At 36.3% G+C, this 18,679-nt stretch overlaps 1 protein-coding gene across 1 annotated transcript in view; it reads left to right on the top strand.

The window, feature by feature from the left end:
- The window catches only part of map3k5 (mitogen-activated protein kinase kinase kinase 5), a 49,661-nt gene that overhangs the window by 2,868 nt on the left and 28,114 nt on the right, over positions 1-18,679 (top strand). The window contains 4 exon segments of the mRNA XM_016552975.1: positions 10,439-10,578; positions 12,354-12,377; positions 12,907-13,100; positions 15,037-15,205. Coding sequence (XP_016408461.1) covers positions 10,439-10,578; positions 12,354-12,377; positions 12,907-13,100; positions 15,037-15,205 — 527 coding nt within the window.

Below are 18,679 nucleotides of genomic sequence, written 5' to 3'. Positions count from 1 at the left end.
CTCACTTCATAACGTCAGTCGAGTGTTTGAAATAAATCCTTCTGTGAGATGATGTGGCTTCTTACACAGAATAAGCCACGCAACCTATTTCATAGTATTTAAGCAGTGATAAAGGCATTGCATTATAAATACACTTTATTTTAATTAAAATTATGATAATAAGAACTCAGATAAATCACTGAAAGATACGCATGACAATCGAAGCTTCTGTCGAATCGCGATCTCGATTCCATTTCGATTTATCGTGCAGCCCTAATATTAAGCAATTCTTGTCTTTCCGTCCCCAAATTTAAGACCATTTATAATTAAGACTTTTTGTACCATTTAATTGTTTTCATGGCCTTAAATTTAAACAATTAAACTGAGGACCCACGGAAACCCTAAGAACAGGAACCCCCTGAGAACCCACAGTTCAGTGCATACATTTCTGTCATGCATTTGGCAAAAAGGTTTTGTTTTCTATGCATTTTACCTTTGAAATTTGAGGCAAGTGCAACTCTGGCATCCCTGTTGTTTGTGAGCAGTGGTGTGATGGCGATTTAAATAAAAATACAGATTTCCAAACAACATATGGGTATCCCCTTGAACTTGGTAAATAATCTGTTTGCCATCTTGACTGGAAAATACTGTTTTCATGGTCAGTTTTTCATTTATTATTTGCTAATGTTAGTAAATGTTTATGTTAGAGTGCACTTCTGCGCTGTAATTAATAGGTGAGCGTACATTTAAATCTAGCGACCTCTCCTGTTTGGAGACAGTATTAACATCATAAACTGAAAGCAATCTTTACGTGACTTACTATTCAAATATTTTAAAATTGATCATCCGAGTCTAATATAATCCAGCGGGCCGTACTAAAAGACACTGCGGGCCCACAGCACTGTTCTCCCTTCATCATTTGGGATAGGTTTTTGATGTGTGGTTTGATTTCTCTGCAGTGTTATGCAAATCTTCCCAGATAGTGACGTAGGTATGTGGGGTGTGTTAGAACGAGCCGTTTTAGGTAGGCGTGGTTGACTCTTAACTTTTATAAAGAATATCTCTTTGGATTTGAGACTTTAGTCTTTGCAACTTTACAGATCTTCTTTATGCATCAAGAGCTTGTAACACTCCAAAGAGAAAGGAAAAATTGAAATCGCATCATATGACCCCTTTAATGGAGAAAAAAACCCATTCTGTCATCACCACCATGTCATTTAAAACCTGCATGACTTTCTTCCTTCTGTGAAATGCATGATAAAATATGTTGACAAATCATCTTTTCTATACAAAGACAATATGTTGTGACTAGGGGCTGTAAAGTTCTGAAAGGAAGTGCACTATAAAAGAAGTCTATACAACTTACTCTACTACACCCAAGTCTTCTGTGGTCATACAACAGCGATTGTGTGAGATTCAGTGGTTCACAAGGGTGAAATCCAGATAATAAACCAACCAGGCTAGCCAACTGCATACTTAAGTAGTGGCAGATTTATGTTTTATACAGTGTTTGACATTGTTTTGAGATTATGAGCTGATCATTTTTGTATACGTCTTATTTGTTATTAATTTGTATTTTATATGCTACATTATATCAGCCTTATTTTGGCCGTCAACCACCCTGCTGTTTAGATTCTAGTGTTAGACATTGTTAAACTTAAGTGTTAAAATGAATGAGTTACACATTTAAAAAATACACTGTTTTTTCCGTACAGGACTGACGTATAGAATTGTTTGTATGAAATCCTCAAGTTAAAACAGGCATGCTGAAAATTCAGGCTGTAAACATAAATGTATTATCATTTGCATATTTTAAGATGCTTTTTTTGGTCTATAGATACAGCTCTTTATTATTATTTTACGCATTTTGGCTGTTTTGATGAGTGCATACAGTACATAATTTGAGCCTGCATGTTTTATCTATAGATAAAATGTAGCATGTTTTACATAATTGTAGCATTTTAAAAAGGCTTAAACGTGTTTTAACTGTGGATGAGTAGGAGGGTAATTGTACTTCTGAACTGTGGGAGTTTTTGAAGGAATAATGGTTTGTAGTGGAGCACAATCTTATCAAAGGTTTTTTTTTTTTTTGCGTCTGATTACAAGAAAGTCTGCAATGCTCTTGCATATTATGGTTATCTCTGCAAGGGCTGGTCATCAGATTGAAGTTTCCTTTTTTTCATTTTTTTTTTTGAGGAAAGTTGTGCAGTGATGGACTAAGTCTGATTTTGTGCTAGTTGAACAATTTGTGTTGTGTAATACCATCAACAGAGTATCTGAGGACACAGGCTGCATACGAATAGTGGTATAAAAAAAGGAGTACTATGTTCAAATTCATAATATTCTTAAAACCACAGTCCAATAACAACATGATGAATGTAGTTCATCCAGGTTATATTTATACTGTTTAGTACATACATTTTAACAGTTATTCAGAAGTACCTACTCAACGTACAGTATGCTGTTTACCTGGGTATCGAACGTTCAGCCAAAGAAACGCTGAAATCTTTTTATGCAAATTTCCATAAAAAAAAAAATGACTGAAAAATGTTAGTTTTTCATGTGAAAATTAGACATGGACTAGTACCTTACAGGTGAGCTGTGTTTCATTATCGCCTAATGTAAAAAAAGTCAGCTATAGGTAGGTCTTAACAATTTGCTGGATTAATTACACTATAGGAACTATATAAAAGGTAGCATAACAGGAGCAACCTGTTCATCCAAACAGTCAAAGGGGAGTATATCTGTAAACTAGTTATTAGAAATGTGTTATCGAGATGCTTATTTTGTTTCAGGTGTCCTTCTCATTTTTTGTACTCTGATGAACTCCGTAAGTAGCACATTCCTTTTACATTAGATGAGGCCCGCTAACTCGTGCTGAATGGTTTTCAGTTCATATCCTTGTTCAGCCGTCTAAAAACATATGAGAGCTGTAATTACTCACTCTAAACGAATGACTAAGATCTCATAGTAGTTTTTCACATTTACTGTTGTAATAAAAATATCAGAAATATTCAAAACCAATACAGCGGATAGATTTTTAGACTAAATGACCAATGGTATGTGAGCATTGGTTGGAAAATAACACCCACCGAGAGCCCGTGTGAATTTCCCATGATGCATATTTGGAAAGGATATTACAAGAACAACAGCAGATAGTAACGGTTCATTGGTATGTGGTTTCCAGCAGCATAGCAGTCAGCCTAGAGATGCATGAGAGTTTTGGACAAGTTACAATATCTTAATTACTTTCTGTAAATTCTAGTGGAATGCTGATCACATCTCTCAGCCTGTAAGTGCATTACTTCACAGACGTCCTTTGTTTTTCAACATGAGGGATGAGTCGAAATGATTGACTGTGGTAATCAACAACAAGCATTTACTGCCTTGTTATAAAAAGTGTGGCTGTCACCGTCATGGAGAGAGATGTGTAGGGGAGGCACTTGGCGATATGGCCTTGACTGTGTAAGTGCTTATTCTGAGTTTAGAATAAAAGGAGAAAGATGACGGTACTACCTTCTGCTGGTTTGTTCTGTGCATTTATGAATTTTGTTTTGCAAATGTGTTATTTTTGAGGCTGATCTGTCTCCATAGTTACAGATGTTCACCAGAAATTTAGTTTTGAACCACATTCCTTTAATGGCATTTTATAGGATGAGTAATTATCAAAAATTAAAGAGTTGTTCTTTGAATTGCTTGGTACTTTGTCCGTTTCTAAAAGCAAATCTTTTTGTTTTTAACTATAACAAAAGTTTTGCTACCCAATCTCACGAACGGGCGTATAAATAGTACACCAAATAAAAACGAAAACTCGTGGTATTGATACGCAAAAATGGGCTTTGCAGTATATGCTACGCGATGAGTAGGATTACGGGTAGATGCGTATCATATGTACGTGAAAACTGTGTATCATATGCACGCCAACAAATTTTGTATCATATGCATGCGAAAACTGCGTATTATATGCATGCCAAACACGTGCGTGTCATATATACGCCAAAGTCCATTTTTCTGTATCAATACCACGAGTTTTTGTTTTTATTTGGCGTACTATTTATACGCATTTTCATGAAACCGGGCTCTAGTTTTGATAGTTTCTTACTATCTTTGATTTTTTTATTTACTTATATGAATACAGTTATACATATACATATTTTACACATTTATATTAATCATTAATGAACTTTATCAATGTTTTTATTCTGTATCATTAACTTTTAAAAAAAAAAGTTTTAATATTCCTGATAAATGACAGTGGACGCAGTAGCATTTCGTTCTACTGTTCCGATGCTTCCTGCCATGTTTGCATAGCTTGTCACTTTGTTTCTGATGTGCATGGCCCCAAACGTCTTCCAGCTATATTTATGAATACTTTCTGTTTTCCAAATTAAATTACATCATCAGGATGGGTATTTTGGCTGGAGAATCACCTTAATAGCCTCTCCTGAACTTGGGGAAACTTTTTATTGTTGAGCTATTGTATTGTTCTGGCAATCCTTAAAGGGATACTCCACCCCAAAATGAAAATGTTGTCATTAATCACTTACCCCCATGTCGTTCCAAACCCGTAAAAGCTTCGTTCGTCTTCGGAACACAATTTAAGATATTTTGGATGAAAACCGGGAGGCTTGTGACGGAGTCCATGCCTTTACAGTTTTTCTCTATTGCTATCACAAAGTTTATGAAACAGTCCAGGTCAAAATCAAATATTTTAGTCAAAAACATATTCTCTTTCAGTATACAACATAAACTGAGGGGTGCCGATATACAGTGATATTTTCATTGCGCTATACACTTACAGTATATGAAAAGAGAAGAAAAGTTCAAATACCAAAGAATTGAATGTCAACTTGATATGCAACACAAAACAGGATACTGTAAGTTACATTACATTAAAAAATAAATTGCATTGCAATATTGTAAATAGTGGTCGACCGATATATCGCCAAGGTAATGAACATTTAATTTCACAAACCTTGCAGTCTTAGTCGAATCTAGTTGAGCTCTTGTGAAGTGTGCATTTGTATCCTGCATGATCGCGTATGCTCTGCGTGACGGTCGGTCTGTGTGAATTGAATGCTGACAGGAGGAGAGTTCAGCTTCACTGGAGATGCGCGATTGACAAACTTTAAACTCGTGATTTCAAATTATGCTGCGATATATATCCATTTGCCCACTGCCATATTCATGTCATTTTCACTGTGTGCTGTATGTAAAATGACTGTTACCTTGGCTTTATTTGAAAAAATATGATTCCCAAATCCCAATGCACACAAACTTCCCAGATTACTTAGTGCCCTGTTGGTTACAATGTTGATGTTTTATTAAATATTTATTTATTTGTGAAAAATACATTGTCATCTAAAGTACAAGTATGTTTATTTTACACATTTATTTTTAAATCCATTTTCAAATGATTTAAAATTTCTTAAATATTAATTAAAATAAATAAAATTATATCGGCTTTATATCGGCCATCGGCCACCATGCTTTCCAAGATATCGGCATCAGCATCAGCTGTCAAAAAACCAATATCGGTCGACCATTAATTGTAAATGGCCTTATTTGCCATACCTATAGGTAGTCGTCTCTCAGTTCCTCAAAATACAGTACATGTAAGAAGTACTTGGCTACAAATCAATTTGACATTTACGAGTTTGAGGGTGTACAACATGCTACAGTATTTACAGTACATAGAATAGAAATGTTCTCTCATCTAAAGTATTGCTACTACTGTACTTATACTGTATGTGTAAGTAGTATAAAAACCCTGTAGGCCAACTTCCTTCATGGTCATTCCATGCACAAGAAAATGTGTCTTTGTTTCGAGAACTAAATGAATGGTTTGGGAAATTGGGCAAAATGAATCCGTTATAGTGTGTTAGCAATCAAGAAAAAACTGTAATATGAAATATGAGCCTTATATGCATTCATTGTGGACACTTCTGTACAAGGGAGAAGAACATGAATTATCATATGTTTACTTGAAATTTCTTTAAAGAGAAATATTATTTTGCTTATTTTTACCCAAATAGGATGGAATGAGCATTACTGAGCGTTAAAGACATTTATACTCGTAGCCAGAAGAAAACTCTACATATGGATCACAGAAGTAATAGAACTTCCAGGAAATTCCTAATATGGATAAAGGCATCCAGCTATCGCTGTACGTAATAAAAGGAAGATAGAAACATTTAGACAACATATAGTTTATGTTCTTCAAGCCATTTCGGGTGTTTTCATAATAATGGAGTGCATTTATAATGCATTGCTAATCTAAATATCCTTTATAACATTATAGAATATATTTTCTGCCTCATTCTGTGATAAGGAAGCTACATCACAAAATTAAGTTTTTAAAAAAATGTTCGACTTGCGTTGTGGAATAAAACCATGTTATTAAATGTTCTCTTTTGTTAGACAACAGGCTTATAAATGCTTCTCATTACAAATTTGGAAAGATGCGTTGCTTCTGTTGAGTTGTTATAAGCAACTTGAACTAACAGTGCTTGCAGAGATGGAGCAGCATTTACTACTGATTCTGTGCATATATTTATTTAATTAAAAATCACAACCTTTGCCATTTCAGTAAGCGCATTAATCCAAATCATGATTTCCATTTTATTCTGATTAATCGTTTAGCCCTCTTCCAGCTTTCAGTACACTTCAACATATTGAATGGTCCACACTTGCTTCCCTCACAGCGTCATTTCTATCTTTGGATACTCTATTGCATTCAGTAATTATATTGTGCAGCCAGTCCAGCCAATACAGTCTGGCATGTCAGCATGATGTATTTCTGCCTGTCTGCAAGCAACATCGATCCTCTTTGTTTAAACAAACTCACAATAATACTCAGAAAACCTAATACGCAAACTCTGCTAAGCCTCATTCGAAGCTTTTGTGTACCTCTTTAACAGTCATGTACTTTTAAGTTTTAGTTTCATTAATGAAAATCATGGCTTGATTTCAGTTAATTAAAAGTTTTGCAATCTTGCTAATAAATACTCATTGCCTTGTTGTCTTTGTATTTTGACTATATGGTAATTAGTTACATAGCAACATGATTAGAGGATCTTGTATGCATTCAAATCAAGCATTTTTTCAGCTTCCTGTCATTGTAGGAATGTGCAAAAGCTACAAATGTTCATAATGTTCACAAAGTCAGTCTATAGAAACCTCTGTATAATATGGCTGTAGCATGTCAACTAGACCCCAATCAGAGGCATTTCTTTGCAGTAAATTCATACCAAGACCTTCAAGAGGGTAACTAGTAGATATTCAAATAATAAACAGACTGCACAAAACTGTCTGTGCTTATAAGAAAGGGTCCGGCACAAAATCACATATTCACTAATGTTGTGTATCTCAGTTGTTTGAGAATTGTAAGCTTGCCATTAAAATACTGAACTCACTAATCATTTGTTGGATGACTACTAGCTCATCCCAGCCTCGCATGATATTTCCCATTGATATGATTTGTGCACTTTGTGTGACTGAATAAAGTAATGTCTGTACACGTGCAGAACTGTGACCGATTTATGTGGGAGAATTCGAAACTACATTTGCATGTGTGAAGTCTAAAACAGATTTCCTTTTGTGAATTGGAATGCTAGATCTTGTATTCACAGCTGGAAATGATCATCGTTGTCACATTGACAGGTTCCAAACCTGTATGACTTTCTTTTTCCATGGAACATAAGCGGCAATATTCCGTACAGCAGATGATAGTGAAACACAACCTTGAAAGCCTTTGCACCTGTTTTCCATAAATTGCAAATGGATGATGGCCTAATGTTGTCTTACCTATTTTGTGTGGCATGGAAGAAAGTCATACAGGTTTTGAATGACATGTGGGTGAGTAAATGATGACAGAATTTATCTTAAAATTGCATACAAAATATGGAAGAAGCCAAAACCAAACAAATATACAACCCATGACCTGACAAAATCTTGTCAATTGTTTTTGTTATACCAGTGGCTGCATATAATTCAATACATTTGCATCACTTTTACACAACCTGTATGATTGTTTAAATGTCGTATTTAACAAATTAACTAATTTGCATTAAGGAGCCCTTGAAATATGTGACCCTGGAGCACAAAAGCAGTCTTAAGTCGCTGGGGTATATTTGTAGCAATAGCCAAAAAAACATTGTATGGGTCAAAATTATCCATTTTTTATTTATGCCAAAAATCATTAGGATATTAAGTAAAGATCATGTTCCATGAAGATATCTTGTACATTTCCTACCGTAAATATATCAAAACTTCAGTTTTGATTAGTAATATGCATTGCTAAGAACTTCATTTGGACAACTTTAAAGATGATTTTCGCAATATTTAATTTTTTTTGCACCCTCAGATTCCAGATTTTCAAATAGTTGTGTCTCGGCCAAATATTGTTCTATCCTAACAAACCATACATCAATGGAAAGCTTATTTATTCAGCTTTCAGATGATGTATAAATCTCAATTTCAAAAAATTGACCCTTATGACTGGTTTTGTGGTCCAGGGTCACATATGAATCATTAGCATTACATTAGTTGACTGTAAGCTCTGTTGTACACATCACCTTATTATGAAATGCAGCATTGAAAAACTGTATAACTTCAGATAAAAAAATTCATGATGATCTGCTGAAATCTGGTATCCATCTTGAGATGATCGGCATTGTCTGATAACTAACACATCGATTAACAGAAGCATCATCTTCACTTTGTTCATTTGAAAGTCTTTTGCCAGCTCTGTCAATGGATTGTAAACATTTCTATTTAAAAAAATAATAATATTAAAGTATTTTAGTAAATATCGTGTACAATAGTTTTTCATTCATTTGTAATATGTTGTAATATATTGACATTATATCAGCCTTAGGCCACCCTGCTCTCTAAGTGTCAACATTCGCATTGGCCACTGAAAAACCCATATTGGTCAACCACTACTTCCAGTGGTACGACTCTGGTAATGTCTTTTTGAGAATTGTTGGCTGTCCAAAAGTATTATGCACTATTTCAGAGGCGATATATACAGATCAGCTTGTGGATATCTACACTAGTCAACATTTGAAGTGGATCAAAACCTTTCATCAAAGTTATTCTATAACCTAACACCAACATGTGTTCTTGTCTTAGGACAACTTTGAACTTTTTTGTTCCACTTCAAATGTTGACTACTATAGTTACTGTGTACACTTTACACTTCTCAATTCTGATTTATTGCTCGGATCAGTTTTTCCCCCTACACTGATAACGTTACTTTTTAAAATTCGGCCAGTATCAGATTCAATAAAGCAATAAGTCCCGTGAAGCCGTGGTTTACAGTGAATTTATAACAGCTAAGGGGGTTTTAGGCACGACGTGACAACACCCCTTAGCTGTTATAAATTCACTGTAAACCACCGTTTCACGGGGCTTATTGCTTTTATAAAACGGTTATTCCATATACGCAGTAAGGTTTCACAGAATAAAACGGAGCAAATAAAGTGTAATGATAATAAAAACATTATTCTTCCACCAAACAATGTAGTTCCTCAGAAACGGCTGTGGTTCCAACAAAGTGGTTGCCGAGCAACACACAGAAGTAAACAAAGGTGTATGTTTGTAGTGTAATTTACAACAGCTTTGAACGCGGCTCAGCCAATCAGAATCAAGCACCGGAACTCTCCGTTCTATAAGTGTGAACTAATCACGGTCCTGAACTGACACGCATACACAAAAACAATAACAAAGACGGCACACTGTCATACGGAAGTAAACATAGAGGTCACTGAAGTCAGTGTTTACGTTCATTTATAAGATGATGTGACGTGGAATCCAGCTAATTTGTGCACAGGTGATGAGGAGGACGAAGACAGGATAATAATATTTAAATATCTACAAAATAATTCCTCAAGTTTTGCTAGTATAGCCGTCTCAACGTAATATCTGCTGTATACATCTCGCTGTCCCTTTACTGTCTAGCAGCTGTTATGACCAAAGAGCAGGTTAAGATATATTTGAAAGATCATTTTGTTTCCCCAGTAGACCCAAATTGTCTTCATATCCTTTGTTTTGATTTGTGTGTGTAAATCGATTTTTCTCATGTATTTGTGATGTAACTATAAAGCATGGAGAAAGAAGAAGTTCCAACAAATCCTTTCACTGTTTCACTAGAAGACACAAAGACTCTGGATGTTCGTACATTCTACATGTCCTTCTGCTAAGGAATGCATGTTGCTTTGTTCGTTTTCTCTACCATGTCTGTTTCCTTTGGGTTAACTGAAACAACAGCTCTGGCACAAATGCATGCAAACAGAGGAACTGACTTCCTGCTGATATTTAAATGCGACGTGTAGGGTGTTGAACTCCGCTGTAGGGACAGGCCTGATAGAAAATAACCCCTACACTGTCTGTCTGTCTGACAGGTCTGGGTAAAAGTGTTTCAAAATAAGTGAGCTCTCTCTGTCTCTGTTCACAGATATTGCAGTGGTTGAAATGACGGATGCATTTCGGCAGCCCTCTCTCTTCTATCACTTGGGTGTGAGAGAGAGTTTCAGCATGGTCAACAACATCATTCTTTACTGTGATCTCAACTCAGACTCGCTGCACTCTCTTCAGGTCAGAAAGTCTTTTGTCTCAGTGTCACCCGAGTCAAGAATCAAATTAGTAGGGTTGCAAAAAGGTGGAAAATTTCCAGTAAATTTCGGGAAATTTTTGGAAACTTTCCAGGATTTTTGGGAATATTCCAGGTATTTTTCGAAAGTTACCGGAAATTTTCCACCCCTTTGCAACCCTACAAATTAGTCAAATTTAAACGGAAAGGGTCATTTTTTCAGCATCTTACTTTTCATAATGTTCCAGTCTGAAGTTTAGAGACCAAAAATATTAGAGGTTGCCACACTATTTTTTCCCATATCATAAAATATCAAAATTTGTCACTGTATCCATTTACCAAAAATTGTTGATATTGATCGAAGAATGTCCATTATGTGGATATGTGTTGTATGAGAAAAAAAAGATAGAAGATGAACAAATAGCTTTTGTGTTGGAGTTGGCAGCCATTATAGACAAACCTCATGCATCCAGGCTGATAAAAAAAAAACTAAAATCTTTGATAGGATGTTGGTGAAGGTCCATGTCTTGCTTCTCAAAATCAATGTAAGCAAGTGCATCATGGTGTGTTGCACATACATTTATTGTAATATACATTTACATTGGGCTAGTAGGAGAAACGCTGAATGTTGTAAGCATAACGATGCTCACAAATTTATTGGATGGACTCAAATTATTAATACAACCCACATTATTTGCAGTGCATCACTTCCAACAGTTTCATCACAATGATATACTGTAGGTTTTTATTACCACAGTGAATTGTAGGCAGGTTTTATTGTCATGGAGATCCTTCCTGGCAAGGTCACACACCTCTGTTATTACTTTACATTGGAAGTATGCCAGGTGAGTGGGGAGTAAATTGCATAATATAAGATATATTTAGATGAGTTCTTTAAGGCAGTGATTTTATTACTAGGCAGAATTTAGTGGAGGATGGTGCTTGGCAAACACACACGCACACAGATGTAAATGAAGTGCATTGCATAGGAATTGCAGTTTCAGGAAACACTCTACAATATGCATCGATAACGTTTTTACCAGTAGCATGCTACATTGTTGAAGAATCGTGATGTTATTACAGTGAATGTTTAATTCACCGTGTCCAGTTTATCTTAAATAAAAAGCAGCTACAAACGGAGTTGCAGAACAGGCATTAAAGGGGTCATATGATGCTATTTTAAAGATCATTATTTTGTGTATTTGGTGTAATGTGGCTGACTCTTAACTTTTATAAAGAATATCTCTTTGGATTTGAGACTTTAGTCTTTGCAACTTTACGGATCTTATCTATGCACAATCGGCTTGTAACACTCCAAAGAGAAAGGAAAACTTGAAATCGCATCATATGACCCCTTTAATTTTAAAACATCTCTTAAGGATGTCAGCCAAACAAGGGCTTGTTGTTTTTCTCTGCAAATTAAACTGGTATAGGAGAAATTATTTTTAAATCAAAAATGATGCAGTGCTTTAAAAGTTCAATGAAACAACCCGGCAAGAAAAAGGTATTGAAAGTAATAGTGATCACGCTTGATTTATTGTTGTAAATGGAAATGGATGGCCAAGTTGAGCAAAAGGCACCTTGCATACTCAACAGAAACAGAATAGAGAACTAAAACCAGTATAGTGTTCTGAACATGGTCACACACACACGGTTATTCAAAATCTTCAGACACCGTATGTTCTTTAGGATGATTGTGATAGAATTCAGTCCTAAAAAAAAAAGAACTGGTCGTTTATACCACCTGAATTCATTTGCGTCTGCTGTTCGTCTCATACAGGAGGTGATATGTCAGAAGAATATGGTAAGTCTTAATCTTTACTTCCTCTCTGCTGCATGTTCATTTGCTGTCATTTTCAAACAGAAAGAAGAAAGTCTTTGTTTGCCTCATTTCGTAAGTTTGTGCTGTTATTCATGTAGGTTAATCGGTTTGATTGCAAACCTGAAAACGTGGAAAAAGAAAACTTCATTTTTATGTCTGGTTATATAATGTTATAGGAGATAAGCAATTTGACAGACATGATTGGTGTTTGAGACTTTTGCAAAAAGCTTTGTTGTAGGATTTTATAATTAGGTACAAAAATTGTTTTAGCCAACAAAATAATTAGGGGCATGATAACTCGTAGAAGTTTATGAGTTAACTTCAGGAGATTTGTGAGATATGAAATACAATGATAAACCGTAGGAGGCCAAGAAAACATAGGTTTTTTTTTCTCCTGCTGTCCACAACCCAGAAAATACTTTTGACCCATTTTTGGGGCATGGTATACCTGCTTACTATTTATTTATTCATCAGTGTTAATTTTCACTGTGGATATTTGCTCTTCTTCCAGACATGTGCCGCTAACTACACGTTCATCCCATACATGGTGACGCCTCAGAATAAGGTGTATTGCTGTGAGAGCAGTCTGATGAAGGGTTTGAGTGAACTGATGCAGCCCAGCTTTGAGGCCCTGCTGGGGCCCATCTGTATGCCACTGCTGGACAGACTCACTCAACTGCTCACCAGCTGCAAGACCAACACCTGGTGGGAACTCACTACCTCCTTTATCTCCTCGCTTCTCATTGTCATCTCACAGCTAACTGAAAGTCATTTATAGCAGTAATACAACAGCCATGAACAGAATGACACATGATATGGTTTAAAATTTTGGTCATATCGCCCACCCTTAAGTATTATTTGTATATTGTTTTTCACATTGTTTCAGTTCCAGTTCATATATATATATGTGACCCTGCAGCACAAAAGCAGTCTTAAGTCGCTGGGGTATATTTGTAGCAATAGCCAACAATACATTGTATGGGTCGTCACAAATACTGTTAATGGTTCTAATACCTATAATGACATATAGTCCACACTGAACAATTGAGAGGTCAGCAATAAAATAGCATACATTTTGGTGATGATATCAACACTCAACCAGTTGAAATTTGCTATATTGTAAATATTAGTTCATGTAAGTATTATTATCAGGTAAAAGTTGCATAATAGTTTTCAAGTGAAGTTTGTAAATTATTTCTGCAGCTCTAAAAGTATATAGCAATGCCAATGTCATGGGTTTGATTCCCATGGGATGCATAAACTGAGAAGATGTATAACTTAAATGCTGTGTAAGTGGCTTTGGATAAAAGCGCCTACCAAATGTAAATGCAATCTAGGGTTCCGGTTTTAATTTAGAACATTTAGATTTTTAGCCACAGTTACAGCTAGGTGAGGTGTATCTCTGTCATGAACAGAATGACGCATGATATGGTTTAAGATTTTGGTCATATCGCCCACCCTTAAGTAGTTTCATCAGTAAGTTTGAATGTCATGCCATAATGCCATAATAATTTAGACGAGGCTAATGCGAGAGACAAGACAGACATGCACAGTGTTTAATACCAGACTTTACAATAAAGTTTAGGTATCTACCAACTATTCAGCATTGACAAAATGACAAACCCGGTCACACACTGGACAAGAAGCACCACAATGCAGGACAACTCAAAGATTTCATATCGGACATGGAGCGTGTCTTTCTGTACTCGTGTCCTCAAGTTCAGGACACCAGTCCTCGACAGTGAATCTAATCACCATACAGGCAATAATTAATTTAACAATAAATGACCAAAGTGGCATCAATGAATGTTTGGTGTTTGAAAAAGCAGTGCAAATGGAAAGTATGAGCTGTGTTATGATATTTGTCTATATGAAGTCTATATATTTTATTCAAACCACATATTAATGAAAAATATTTTTTTAATTTAATGTAAAACTGTGAGTGGTGCTCTGTGGCTTGGCAAGATTTTGAATAGAGCTGTAAGTGCTGTCACATTGTAGGAGCATGACCCACATTTGCTGACTATAACTATACTGTTAATAATAATGCTATGAAATGAATGTTTTCAAAATAGTTTGAATATTGAAATATACAAAGTCACTGTCTTATTAAGATGGTCTTTGAGACATTCATTTAACCAATTCATTCAATCGTCTGATTTATTCAGGAGCAAGTATTAATGAATGGCTCATTGAATTGATTTGTTCAGAAACGCTGATGTATTCAGGAACGAAACACCACTCTTGTTTTGCTTGGGGTCGCACAGCCATTCTGTGATTGCTTTGTTTGGAACTATTTTTGTTGGCGAAATAAAGCGAAAAGAGACATTATTAAAAGTACTGTGCTTTTGTGTGCTTAACTATGTCATATAGAAATGTAAGACAAACTTATACAGGGGCATTTTTGCCCCTATGTATTGAAATTTAGGGTCATTATATACTGAATATACTGGTAGCCATCAGTGGAGATATCAGTGCATATACTGCCCATACTAATCAACTTTGGGGCTGAAATGTGGTTCCTAAAATTGTGTGCTTAGTGTGAGTTTATGATAATAACTTCTGTGAATCTGCCATGTGTATTTCCATTCTTGCATAGTTCAGTAACTTTTCTTTTTGTCTCTTTTGTGTGCTTGTTTAGCCAGTACTTCCGTGAGACTGTTCTGAATGAGATTCGTAAAGCGCGAGAGCTTTACACCGGAGCAGAGCTAGCGGCTGAGCTCAGACGGATCCAGCAGCGGCTCGATAATGTCGAGTGTCTTTCAGCTGATGTCGTCATCAACCTCCTTCTGTCATACAGAGATATTCAGGTGACTGCATCACATAAACTTTTGGTTGTTATTCACAGTGACTGCAAAATATTATTCATCACAATTCTGTTTAATTTTAAAGGTTTTCTTTATGCAAAACGTGTATGCATTGGTGAAACGAGTGAAGGGAGAATGTTATTGGTTGATTTAGGTCACACGTTAACAGGATGTGCCTGTATCAAGTTAAAGTTGATGTTTGTAATTTTTCAAATCTTGCAGTACTGCTCATTATGTGGACACAGTCATAAGCCATTCATAGGTTGAAGTCTCTTACAATGGAAGTCTATGGGGCAAGACATTGTGCTGTGACAAACACCTAAATGAACACAGTTTTGTAAATATTATTCAAGTGTCTAACGGGTTCATTGTGTCCACATTTTGCCTACAAATGACACCATGACACTTTGCGTGAATTATGGGAGTAACTTCTGTTAAACTGTAAACATTCAGCAACTTCTATTTCTGTGAATCTGCCATGTGTATTTCCATTCTTGCATAGTTCAGTAACTTTTCTTTTTGTCTCTTTTGTGTGCTTGTTTAGCCAGTACTTCCGTGAGACTGTTCTGAATGAGATTCGTAAAGCGCGAGAGCTTTACACCGGAGCAGAGCTAGCGGCTGAGCTCAGACGGATCCAGCAGCGGCTCGATAATGTCGAGTGTCTTTCAGCTGATGTCGTCATCAACCTCCTTCTGTCATACAGAGATATTCAGGTGACTGCATCACATAAACTTTTGGTTGTTATTCACAGTGACTGCAAAATATTATTCATCACAATTCTGTTTAATTTTAAAGGTTTTCTTTATGCAAAACGTGTATGCATTGGTGAAACGAGTGAAGGGAGAATGTTATTGGTTGATTTAGGTCACACGTTAACAGGATGTGCCTGTATCAAGTTAAAGTTGATGTTTGTAATTTTTCAAATCTTGCAGTACTGCTCATTATGTGGACACAGTCATAAGCCATTCATAGGTTGAAGTCTCTTACAATGGAAGTCTATGGGGCAAGACATTGTGCTGTGACAAACACCTAAATGAACACAGTTTTGTAAATATTATTCAAGTGTCTAACGGGTTCATTGTGTCCACATTTTGCCTACAAATGACACTTTGTGTGAATTATGGAAGTAACTTCTGTTAAACTGTAAACATTCAGCAACTTCTATTAAACTTGTTAGGTTCAGTCTTTTCACTCCTCAACCGTTAAAAACTTAAAAGTCTAAAAAAATACTTTCAGAAGGCTATGAATAACCCCAAAAGCTCAAATGAACGAGTCTTTCAGTAGCGATATATAATGGATGTTAAATATTATATGCACGTTTATGTAGCATGCATGTTGTGTAAATCCAAACTTTATCATTAACTGTAACGCGGGAGGGGGGGGGGTGATTAAGCTTTATAGTGAGGTTTTGGGGACACAAACAGGAGAGCAGGCCACAACTGCACAGTGTCCGCTGTTTTTTTCTTCTTAGAAATACATCGAAATGCAAAGAAAAAAGAAAAGAATCAGAAGGACCAGAACACAACTGATCTTACTGAAAAGAGATGCTGTCAAAGATTTTGTCACTGCATTCAGTGTCACATTAAAATACTAAGTGTTTTTTTATTGTCCTGATGTTTAATAATAGAGCAAATGGAGTTCTTATTTGTGACCCTGGACCACAAAACCAGTCACAAGGGTCAATTTTTCGAAATTGAGATGTATGCATCATATAAAAGCTGAATAAATAATCTTTCCATTGATGTATGGTTTGTTAGGATAGGACAATATTTGGCTGAGATACAACTATTGGTCACATTTGAGTATGATTTGTTTCAGGCATTTTGGGTGGAAGCTCCGTAAACCAGAAGTGCCACCCATAACTTAAGACACAGTAGACTCGTTTATAAAAGGTGGATTGGCGAAGGGAAAAAAGGTCTGGGTTGCAGAGCAGCTGGAAAAACATGTGCTTCCTTAACAAAAACCGAAAACATATATGAAAACCAGGACAAGGGGTTTTAAACGTGGCGACCCACTGGTTAGGCAGGATCCAAGTACACACACTGCCAGCACACTCTTCTGTCTGGATCTCTCTCATCCCATCTCTCAGCAGCAGTGGGGTTTTATACTCTCTCTCCTCACTGCAAAAGTGATAACACCTGTTAGTTCTCATTAACAAGCATTCCCTTACCAGCAGGGTCTCTCAAGCTCTCTCTCCGCCACAACGGGTTAACATGAGACTACTGTGATAAGAATTGTTTACTTTGTCTGTGCAAATGTACATCCAATATTTAAACTCCTGTCACGACCATGAAAAGATGGTACACCTTGTAAATGATGCATGTTATGTGCAGAGATATGTGTCCATAAAAACACTGTTTACTTGGAGTGCACTCCACCCTCAGGAATTGCATCAGTAACACATAACCTGAGGTGTATCAGCGGCAAACACAGTGCTCCCTATATAAACACGTTTGTTCTGAAAAGCTGATGCTTTAACCAAGATGCAAGATGCTCATTTCTGCTTTTTAACGTCCGGAATGTCTTGCCCCAAATGCTTTCACTTTGAGTGTTTGATTTTTCAAACTGAAGGATGAGTAGAAATCATTTTCTGTAGTAATCAACAGCATGCTACAGCTTAATTTGTATTGAACCTGGAATGTTCTATTAATCCACGACCGTGATGGTTAAGGTCCATTTCCTAAAATGTTAGCATGATTTGCTCTGATTAAAGTAGCCCATGAAATATTAAATATAGCAAAAAATGTTAGTTATAGAACGGAGAGTTCCGGTGCTTGATTCTGATTGGCTGAGCCAAGTTCGAAGCTGTTGTAAATTACTCTACAAAGTCTTCTTTGAAGCTCCCTATGAAATAACAAGAGAGAAAATACTGTCAAGTTCAACAGTATAATGAATTAACATCAAATCTGATACTTTAACCTGTTAACTTAAGTACCCGTATTTTAATCTCTTTAACCTATAGTTGCGCCGGCGCCAATGAAGTCATGCAGTTAACGCGCTTCTAATTCAGTATTAATGTGCACCCAGAACGACCGCAGATGAGGCATTAAGTGCATGGCACTGCGACCAACTTTACATTTTACAGAGTTTAATGTGGTCGCTCAGTTTTAATCGTGTAATAGATTTGAACAAAGAAATTAGTGTTGGGTCGTTCTTGAACGATTCGTTCATTTTGAACAAATCTTTAATGTGACTCGGGAAGAACGAGTCGTCTCGGGGAGTGATTCGTTCAGTCGCGCATGCGCAACATCCTATAGGTTCTGCCCTGGAATTAGTCAAGTAGTTCACCAGGTTCGAGTCTTCGGGTTTTTCCGAGTCGTTCGTTCATCACGTGACAGCCCCATAAGCTTAACCAATGCAGTCTGAGCCGGAAAGAGAATTGATTAGTTCATCTCTCGAGTCTTCGGGTTTGAGTCGTTCGTTCATCACGTGACAGCCCCATAAGCCCAAACCCGAAGACTTGTCAGATAAGAGGTG

Source organism: Sinocyclocheilus rhinocerous, unplaced genomic scaffold (assembly GCF_001515625.1).
Source record: "Sinocyclocheilus rhinocerous isolate Xijiao unplaced genomic scaffold, SAMN03320098_v1.1 scaffold1246, whole genome shotgun sequence".
NCBI lineage: Eukaryota > Metazoa > Chordata > Actinopteri > Cypriniformes > Cyprinidae > Sinocyclocheilus > Sinocyclocheilus rhinocerous.
This window is presented reverse-complemented; position numbering and strand designations above follow the sequence as displayed.